The sequence below is a fragment of the Scyliorhinus canicula genome, chromosome 20 (assembly GCF_902713615.1).
Source record: "Scyliorhinus canicula chromosome 20, sScyCan1.1, whole genome shotgun sequence".
In the NCBI taxonomy this organism is placed as follows: Eukaryota; Metazoa; Chordata; class Chondrichthyes; order Carcharhiniformes; family Scyliorhinidae; genus Scyliorhinus; species Scyliorhinus canicula.
In genome coordinates this window covers 93,448,383-93,458,812 of record NC_052165.1, presented here as the reverse complement: position 1 = coordinate 93,458,812, position 10,430 = coordinate 93,448,383, and the positions used below count along the sequence as shown (strand labels likewise).

At 60.1% G+C, this 10,430-nt stretch overlaps 1 protein-coding gene across 2 annotated transcripts in view; it reads right to left on the bottom strand.

The window, feature by feature from the left end:
• Positions 1-960: 960 nt before the first annotated feature.
• LOC119954624 (histone-lysine N-methyltransferase SETD1B-like) overlaps positions 961-10,430 on the bottom strand; it is a 34,307-nt gene continuing 24,837 nt past the window's right edge. For both annotated transcript variants that reach the window (XM_038779950.1, XM_038779951.1), the window contains exons 4-5: positions 9,869-10,118; positions 961-3,193 (exon numbers count right to left, since the gene is read on the bottom strand). In XM_038779950.1, the coding sequence (XP_038635878.1) occupies positions 1,011-3,193; positions 9,869-10,118 (2,433 nt within the window). In that variant the 3' untranslated portion in view covers positions 961-1,010. The remainder of the gene's footprint in view (positions 3,194-9,868; positions 10,119-10,430) is intronic.

The following is a 10,430-nucleotide window of genomic DNA, read 5'->3' as shown; positions in this document are numbered from 1 at the left end:
CCCTTAGTGCCCAGGGATGTACAGGTTAGGTGGATTGGCCATGGTCAATTGTCCCTTAGTGCCCAGGGATGTACAGGTTAGGTGGATTGGCCATGATGAATTGTCCCTTAGTGCCCAGGGATGTACAGGTTAGGTGGATTGGCCGTGATCAATTGTCCCTTAGTGCCCAGGGATGTACAGGTTAGGTGGATTGGCCACGATCAATTGTCCCTTAGTGCCCAGGGATGTACAGGTTAGGTGGATTGACCGTGGTCAATTGTCCCTTAGTGCCCAGGGATGTACAGGTTAGGTGGAATGGCCATGATCAATTGTCCCTTAGTGCCCAGGGATGTACAGGTTAGGTGGATTGGCCGTGATCAATTGTCCCTTAGTGCCCAGGGATGTACAGGTTAGGTTTGAAGGTTCGGTCCAGAGAGAACGGGCCGAGTGGCCTCCTTCTGCAGTGCGGTGATCCCATGGATCGGACGGTCAGCGTTGAGTACATGTGGGGGGGTGGGGGGGTGGGCGAGGGGGAGATCCCGGGAGTACGTGTGGTTGGGGGCGGGGGGGGGGGGGGGGGGGGGGGGGGGGAAGGGGGCGAGATCCCAGGAGTACATGTGAGGGCGAGGGGAATATTCCGGGAGTACGTGAGGGGCGAGGGGGATATTCTGGGAGTACGTGAGGGGCGAGGGGGATATTCCGGGAGTACGTGCGAGGGCGAGATTCCGGGATTCCATGCAAAACGAGTCAGTGGGAAAAGTAAAGTTTTTTAATCGTCAATTCAGATCCGACCTCGGGTGTGGCGTCGAGAGGGGAGGGGTGGGTGCGCTGTGGCGGAGGTGGGGGGGCGGGGGGGGTGGCCATGGGGTGATTGGATCTCCACAGCCGCTCCCCTGCCCGCACACCCACAAATACACCCTCCGCTGCGGCCCTCACCCCCCCCCCACCCCACCACCGCCCCCCCCACCCCCACCCCCACCCCCTCCCACCGCCTCAGCCCGCCACCCCTCCGCACCGGATAGCACGGGTTCCTATTTCTTCCTCTTGCGCCACTCCCACCAGCGTTTGCGGAGTAACTGGCGGGCGGCCTCCAGGCCCGAGAAGTAGAAGAGGGCCCAGAACTCGCGGTCGGAGGCTGGCACCCAGAGCAGGCGGGAGTCAGGCACTGCCAGGCGCAGGCCGGCGGGCGAGCTGTCCGCGGTGGCCAGGCTGGGCGAGGCCGAGAGGAGATCGATCAGGGCCTGTTCCTCAGGCTCCGGTTGCAGGATGGCCGAGAGGCCTGCCGCCCAGGGCGAGGGCGAGCTGGCCGGCCGAGGGGGGGAGGAGGGACGGCGAGACCGGGCCCGGCAAGGCGGCCCGCCCCGGGGGGGGCCGGTGGGGGGCGGCCGGGCGCCGGGGTGAGGGCGGGAAGCGGCAGGGGGAGGGGTGGCTGGCAACTGGCTCTTGCCTGCGTCGCCGGCGTGGAGCAGCAGCAATCCCGGCCGGTGGGCCAGGGCCTGGAAGTGCTCGAAGACCCAGAGGGAGGTGTTGGCGCGGCTCAGGGCAGTGGGATCGAGCGGTGCGCGGTGCCGCGGGGCGGGCGGTAGCTGGTCGGCCTTCACTGCGTCGCCTCGGGCCCGGGGTAGGCCGAACGGGCCCGAAGCCTGGGGCTCGCCACCCGGGCTGTGGCCCTGGCGCATCCCCTTTTCCTTCTCGTCCGCACTCGCGGTGCTCTCCTCCTCATCCTCCTCCTCGTCATCCTCGTCCTCCTCGTCCTCCTCGTCCTCCTCGTTGTCCTCGTCCTCCTCCTCCTCCTCGGTTTGGTCGCAGTCGCGCGAGTAGGCCGCCGGGCTGGAGTTGGAGAGCGCGGGCTGCGAGGACATGTCTGACTCCCTCGAGGTGACCTCCACGAGGCTGACGTCTGCGCCGTCCTCCCTCTGTCCGTCCTCCGGACCCAGGTCTGAGTCTCCGCCAAGGGTGGGTAGGTTCCCGTCCGACACCGGAGCCGCCGTTGCCTGGGAGACCGGGTTCCGGGACTGCTGGGAGTCGCCGGTCGCCGGAGAGAGTGACGTGCTTTCTTCTGCGTGGCTGCCCTGTTCCTCGCCTCCTGCCGACGTTGAGCTTCCAGAAGCTTCCTCCTCCTCCTCCTCCTCCTCCTCTGCTGGCTCCGAAGGCTCCTCCAGCTGCCTGACGGCCAGCGGGTCCCCGCCTTTCAGAGCTGCTGCTGCTGCTGCTGTAGCCGTCGCCATGGTGACGCACCGGCCTGCTGCCATTGTGACCCAGGAAGCTTCCATAACAGCCCTCCTCCTCCTCCTCCTCCCCTCCTCCTCCTCCCCCTCCCGCCCCAGAGCGAGTGGCAGGTCCCAATCGAGGGGCCAGCGGAGGGAGTCGAAGGCCCTCGGCGGTCGGGGGCGAGGGTCGTCGCTCTCGGGCCTGCTGCTGAGGTCTGAGGAGTCGTAGGAGATGGAGGAGGAGGAGGAGGAACAGAGGGGGCAGGAGGGAGCGGGGGAGAAGGGGGAGTGAGGTGGCAAGCATGCAGGCACCACCGAGGGACTGCCATCAGGGCGAGGAAGAGAGGGGGAGTCCATCTCGACTCCAGGGGACTCCACCCTGCTCCTTGGCAACTCCAGTAACTGGGCCAGACCGAGGGAGGAAACGTCGGACGCCGGGCTCTTCAGGGCCGCCGAGGGGCTGGACGGTGTCCCTGAGGGGGCTCCACATTGGGGGCTGGGGGCTGAGTGGATGCTGGGGGGCGAGAGAGTCCTGGGGTTGCTGCAAAGCACCCCACACCCGGGCGAGGCTTCTTGACTAGGCCGCAGGCCTGGATCATCTGGAGCTCCGCAGGGGTCACCCTGGGGCCACGGCACTGCGGTGCGGTGGGTTTCCCCGGAGGGAAGGCAGCTGGTCCACAGGGGGTACCTGGGGATCGGGATTGCTGGGGTCAAAGGGCAGGCCAGGCCTTTCTCCTGCTGCACGGTGGTCAGTGTCAGCGTCAGGCTCCGCAACTCTGGCCGAAGGGCTTTCAATTCAATGGTGGTGGTGCGCACAGATGGAGCTCCGGGCTGCGGAAGGGGGAGCGGACCGAGGAGCGGGCAGCAGGGGGCCTGGCTGACGGCAACGCCAGACGGTGGTCGGAGGGGGGAACCAGGGGGATCCGATGGCTTGGGCCTCGTAGACTGGACTTCCTTAGGGGTGGATTCAAAGAGATCGATATTGGGTTCTTCCAAGTCTGCATCTAGAGGCAAGATAGATCGGATTAGGCAACTCAGGAATATCATCAGCTATCTATCTACCTGCACCATTCACAGCAATTAACCTCATGTCTCCCCGTATCGCTCAATCCCCACCTACCCACCTTCTCCCCGTATCCCTCAATCCCAACCTACCCACCTTCTCCACGTATCCCTCAATCCCCCACCTACCCACCTTCTCCACGTATCCCTCAATCCCCCACCTACCCACCTTCTCCCCGTATCCCTCAATCCCCACCTACCCACCTCCTCCCCGTATCCCTCAATCCCCCACCTACCCACCTTCTCCCCGTATCCCTCAATCCCCACCTTCTCCCCGTATCCCTCAATCCCCACCTTCTCCCCGTATCGCTCAATCCCCACCTTCTCCCCGTATCACTCAATCCCCACCTTCTCCCCGTATCCCTCAATCCCCACCTTCTCCCCGTATCGCTCAATCCCCACCTTCTCCCCGTATCGCTCAATCCCCACCTTCTCCCCGTATCACTCAATCCCCACCTTCTCCCCGTATCGCTCAATCCCCACCTTCTCCCCGTATCCCTCAATCCCCCACCTACCCACCTTCTCCCCGTATCCCTCAATCCCCACATACCCAACTTCTCTCCGTATCCCTCAATCCCCCACCTACCCACCTTCTCCCCGTATCCCTCAATCCCCCACCTACCCACCTTCTCCCCGTATCCCTCAATCCCCCACCTACCCACCTTCTCCCCGTATCCCTCAATCCCCACCTACCCACCTCCTCCCCGTATCCCTCAATCCCCCACCTACCCACCTTCTCCCCGTATCCCTCAATCCCCACCTTCTCCCCGTATCCCTCAATCCCCACCTTCTCCCCGTATCGCTCAATCCCCACCTTCTCCCCGTATCACTCAATCCCCACCTTCTCCCCGTATCCCTCAATCCCCACCTTCTCCCCGTATCGCTCAATCCCCACCTTCTCCCCGTAGTCGCTCAATCCCCACCTTCTCCCCGTATCACTCAATCCCCACCTTCTCCCCGTATCGCTCAATCCCCACCTTCTCCCCGTATCCCTCAATCCCCCACCTACCCACCTTCTCCCCGTATCCCTCAATCCCCACAGACCCAACTTCTCTCCGTATCCCTCAATCCCCCACCTACCCACCTTCTCCCCGTATCCCTCAATCCCCCACCTACCCACTTTCTCCCCGTATCCCTCAATCCCACACCTACCCACCTTCTCCCCGTATCCCTCAATCCCCCACATACCCACCTTCTCCCCGTATCCCTCAATCTCCCACCTACCCACCTTCTCCCCGTATCCCTCAATCCCCCACCTACCCACCTTCTCCCCGTATCCCTCAACCCCCACCTACCCACCTTCTCCCCGTATCCCTCAATCCCCACCTACCCAACTTCTCTCCGTATCCCTCAATCCCCCACCTCCTCCCCGTATCCCTCATTCCCCACCTACCCACCTTCTCCCCGTATCCGTCAATCCCCCACATACCCACCTCCTCACCATCTCCCTCAACACCCCACCTACCCACCTTCTCCCTGTATCCCTCAATCCCCCACCTACCCACCTTCTCCCCGTATCCCTCAATCCCCCACCTACCCACCTTCTCCCCGTATCCCTCAATCCCTCACCTACCCACCTTCTCCCCGTATCCCTCAATCCCCCACCTACCCACCTTCTCCCCGTATCCCTCAATCCCCCACCTACCCAACTTCTCCCCATCTCCCTCATTCCCCCAGCTACCCACCTTCTCCCCGTATCCCACAATCCCCCACCTACCCACCTTCTCCCCGTATCCCTCAATCCCCCACCTACCCACCTCCTCCCCGTATCCCTCAACCCCCATCTACCCACCTTCTCCCCGCATCCCTCAATCCCCCACCTACCCACCTTCTCCCTGTATCCCTCATTCCCCCACCTACCCACCTTCTCCCCGTATCCCTCAATCCCCCACCTACCCAGCTTCTCCTCGTATCCCTCAATCCCCACCTACCCACCTTCTCCCCGTATCCCTCAATCCCCACTACCCACCTTCCGGTATCCCTCAATCTCCCACCTACCCACATTCTCCGCGAATCCCTCAATTCCCACCTACCCACCTTCTCCCCATATCCCTCAATCCCCCACCTACCCACCTTCTCCCCGTACCCTCAATCCCCCACCTACCCGCCTTCTCCCCGTATCGCTCAATCCCCACCTTCTCTCCGTATCCCTCAATCCCCCACCTACCCACCTTCTCCCCGTATCCCTCAGTCCTCCACCTACCCACCTTCTCCCCATATCCCTCAATCCCCCACCTACCCACCTTCTCCCCGTACCCTCAATCCCCCACCTACCCGCCTTCTCCCCGTATCCCTCAATCCCCCACCTACCCACCTTCTCCCCGTATCCCTAAATCCCCCACCTACCCACATTTTCCCCGTATACCTCAATCCCCCACCTACCCAACTCCTCCCCGCATCCCTCAATCCCCACCTACCCACCTTCTCCCCGTATCCCTCAATCCCCCACCTACCCACCTTCTCCCCGTATCCCTCAATCCCCACCTTCTCCCCGTATCGCTCAATCCCCACCTTCTCCCCGTATCGCTCAATCCCACCTTCTCCCCGTATCACTCAATCCCCACCTTCTCCCCGTATCGCTCAATCCCCACCTTCTCCCCGTATCCCTCAATCCCCCACCTACCCACCTTCTCCCCGTATCCCTCAATCCCCACATACCCAACTTCTCTCCGTATCCCTCAATCCCCCACCTACCCACCTTCTCCCCGTATCCCTCAATCCCCCACCTACCCACCTTCTCCCCGTATCCCTCAATCCCCCACCTACCCACCTTCTCCCCGTATCCCTCAATCCCCACCTACCCACCTCCTCCCCGTATCCCTCAATCCCCCACCTACCCACCTTCTCCCCGTATCCCTCAATCCCCACCTTCTCCCCGTATCGCTCAATCCCCACCTTCTCCCCGTATCGCTCAATCCCCACCTTCTCCCCGTATCACTCAATCCCCACCTTCTCCCCGTATCCCTCAATCCCCACCTTCTCCCCGTATCGCTCAATCCCCACCTTCTCCCCGTATCGCTCAATCCCCACCTTCTCCCCGTATCACTCAATTCCCACCTTCTCCCCGTATCGCTCAATCCCCACCTTCTCCCCGTATCCCTCAATCCCCCACCTACCCACCTTCTCCCCGTATCCCTCAATCCCCACATACCCAACTTCTCTCCGTATCCCTCAATCCCCCACCTACCCACCTTCTCCCCGTATCCCTCAATCCCCCACCTACCCACCTTCTCCCCGTATTCCTCAACCCCCACCTACCCACCTTCTCCCCGTATCCCTCAATCCCCCACCTACCCACTTTCTCCCCGTATCCCTCAATCCCACATCTACCCACCTTCTCCCCGTATCCCTCAATCCCCCACATACCCACCTTCTCCCCGTATCCCTCAATCTCCCACCTACCCACCTTCTCCCCGTATCCCTCAATCCCCCACCTACCCACCTTCTCCCCGTATTCCTCAACCCCCACCTACCCACCTTCTCCCCGTATCCCTCAATCCCCACCTACCCAACTTCTCTCCGTATCCCTCAATCCCCCACCTCCTCCCCGTATCCCTCATTCCCCACCTACCCACCTTCTCCCCGTATCCGTCAATCCCCCACATACCCACCTCCTCACCATCTCCCTCAACACCCCACCTACCCACCTTCTCCCTGTATCCCTCAATCCCCCACCTACCCACCTTCTCCCCGTATCCCTCAATCCCCCACCTACCCACCTTCTCCCCGTATCCCTCAATCCCTCACCTACTCACCTTCTCCCCGTATCCCTCAATCCCCCACCTACCCACCTTCTCCCCGTATCCCTCAATCCCCCACCTACCCAACTTCTCCCCATCTCCCTCATTCCCCCAGCTACCCACCTTCTCCCCGTATCCCACAATCCCCCACCTACCCACCTTCTCCCCGTATCCCTCAATCCCCCACCTACCCACCTCCTCCCCGTATCCCTCAACCCCCATCTACCCACCTTCTCCGCGCATCCCTCAATCCCCCACCTACCCACCTTCTCCCTGTATCCCTCATTCCCCCACCTACCCACCTTCTCCCCGTATCCCTCAATCCCCCACCTACCCAGCTTCTCCTCGTATCCCTCAATCCCCACCTACCCACCTTCTCCCCGTATCCCTCAATCCCCACCTACCCACCTTCCGGTATCCCTCAATCTCCCACCTACCCACATTCTCCGCGAATCCCTCAATTCCCACCTACCCACCTTCTCCCCATATCCCTCAATCCCCCACCTACCCACCTTCTCCCCGTACCCTCAATCCCCCACCTACCCGCCTTCTCCCCGTATCGCTCAATCCCCACCTTCTCTCCGTATCCCTCAATCCCCCACCTACCCACCTTCTCCCCGTATCCCTCAGTCCTCCACCTACCCACCTTCTCCCCATATCCCTCAATCCCCCACCTACCCACCTTCTCCCCGTACCCTCAATCCCCCACCTACCCGCCTTCTCCCCGTATCCCTCAATCCCCCACCTACCCACCTTCTCCCCGTATCCCTAAATCCCCCACCTACCCACATTTTCCCCGTATCCCTCAATCCCCCACCTACCCAACTCCTCCCCGCATCCCTCAATCCCCACCTACCCACCTTCTCCCCGTATCCCTCAATCCCCCACCTACCCACCTTCTCCCCGTATCCCTCAATCCCCCACCTACCCAACTTCTCCCCATCTCCCTCATTCCCCCAGCTACCCACCTTCTCCCCGTATCCCACAATCCCCCACCTACCCACCTTCTCCCCGTATCCCTCAATCCCCCACCTACCCACCTCCTCCCCGTATCCCTCAACCCCCATCTACCCACCTTCTCCGCGCATCCCTCAATCCCCCACCTACCCACCTTCTCCCTGTCTCCCTCAATCCCCCACCTACCCACCTTCTTCCCATATCCCTCAATCCCCCACCTACCCACCTTCTCCCCGTATCCCTCAATCCCCCACCTACCTACTTTCTCCCCGTATCCCTCAATCCCCACCTACCCACCTTCCCCCCGAATCCCTCAATCCCACACCTACCCACCGTCTCCCTGTGTCTCTCAATCCCCCACCTACCCACCTTCTCCCCGTCTCCCTCAATCCCCCACCTTCTCTCCGTCTCCCTCAATCCCCACCGACCCACCTTCTCCCCGTGTCCCTCAATCTCCCACCTACCCACCTTCTCCCCGTATACCTCAATCCCTCACCTACTCACCTTCTCCCCGTATCCCTCAATCCCCACCTACTCACCTTCTCCCCGTATCCCTCAATCCCCCACCTACCCACCTTCTCACTGATCCATCAATCCCCACCTAACCACATCCTCCCCATATTGCTCGGAATTGTAATTCTGTCAATATTATCGAGTGATATGAACCAGCAGAGGCCATTCGGTAACTCTGTTCTCTGCTGCTATTCTGTCAGATTATTGATTGTTAGATTCGGAACCGGGTCCACCAGTAACACAAATCTCCCAGATTCAGTTTGAATAATACTCCAGATTCAGTCTGCGGGCATTTGGAATTAATTGGCCAGAGACTTAATTTGCTCACTCTCCACAGTGCTCCCAGTGTGGTCTAACTGAGGGATATGGAGACCAGAACTGTGCACAGTGCTCCCAGTGTGGTCTAACTGAGGGATATGGAGACCAGAACTGTGCACAGTGCTCCCAGTGTGGTCTAACTGAGGGATATGGAGACCAGAACTGTGCACAGTGCTCCCAGTGTGGTCTAACTGAGGGATATGGAGACCAGAACTGTGCAAAGTGCTCCCAGTGTGGTCTAACCGAGGGATATGGAGACCAGAACTGTGCAAAGTGCTCCCAGTGTGGTCTGAGGGATATGGAGACCAGAACTGTGCACAGTGCTCCCAGTGTAGTCTAACTGAGGGATAAAGGGACCAGAACTGTGCACAGTGCTCCCAGTGTGGTCTAACTGAGGGATATAGGGACCAGAACTGTGCACAGTGCTCCCAGTGTGGTCTGAGGGATATGGAGACCAGAACTGTGCACGGTGCTCCCAGTGTGGTCTAACCAAGGGATATGGAGACCAGAACTGTGCACAGTGCTCCCAGTGTGGTCTAACTGAGGGATATGGAGACCAGAACTGTGCACAGTGCTCCCATGGTCTAACTGAAGGATATGGAGACCAGAACTGTGCACAGTGCTCCCAGTGTGGTCTAACTGAGGGATATGGAGACCAGAACTGTGCACAGTGCTCCCATGGTCTAACTGAAGGATATGGAGACCAGAACTGTGCACAGTGCTCCCAGTGTGGTGTAACTGAGGGATATGGAGACCAGAACTGTGCACAGTGCTCCCATGGTCTAACTGAAGAATATGGAGACCAGAACTGTGCACAGTGCTCCCAGTGTGGTCTAACTGAGGGATATGGAGACCAGAACTGTGCACAGTGCTCCCAGTGTGGTCTAACCGAGGGATATGGAGACCAGAACTGTACACGGTGCTCCCAGTGTGGTCTAACTGAGGGATATGGAGACCAGAACTGTGCACAGTGCTCCCAGTGTTGTCCAGGTAATATTCCACACAATGCTCCGAGGGGTATATGGTGACTGCATTAACTCTTCCGGCATTACTTCTGTCAGGCCCAACCAACAACCCAAGCACCCATACCATGGAGGATGCCGTCTTGCACAGGTCGCTGGGCACCGGGTGAGGTCTGTGCATCGGAGAATCGCTGAGGTCCGGTTTCCTTCTCTTCGGAGTGAAGGGAGAGAGTCTGGGTGCAGACGGACTTGTTCCCCCCCAGCTCCCGGATTGCCAGGCCATAGAGTTCCAAAAGACCGTACTGTGTCCAGTCCTCCGACAAGGGCAGCTCGAGGTGGAAGAGCTGGGAGTCACACTCGTTGGCATCATCGGAATCCTGGAGGGAAGAGAAAATTGGAGGGAACACCCAACAAACCATTAACGTGGCAATCATCACTCACAACCTGACCACTCACAACCAGCTGTTCGGAAACTGCAGAGGGAGCTTTACTCTGTATCTAACCCCGTGCAGTAGCTGTCCTGGGAGTGTTTGATGGGGACAGTGTAGAGGGAGCTTTACTCTGTATCTAACCCCGTGCTGTACCTGTCCTGGGAGTGTTTGATGGGGACAGTGTAGAGGGAGATTTACTCTGTATCTTACCCCGTGCTGTACCTGTCCTGGGAGTGTTTGATGGGGACAGTGTAGAGG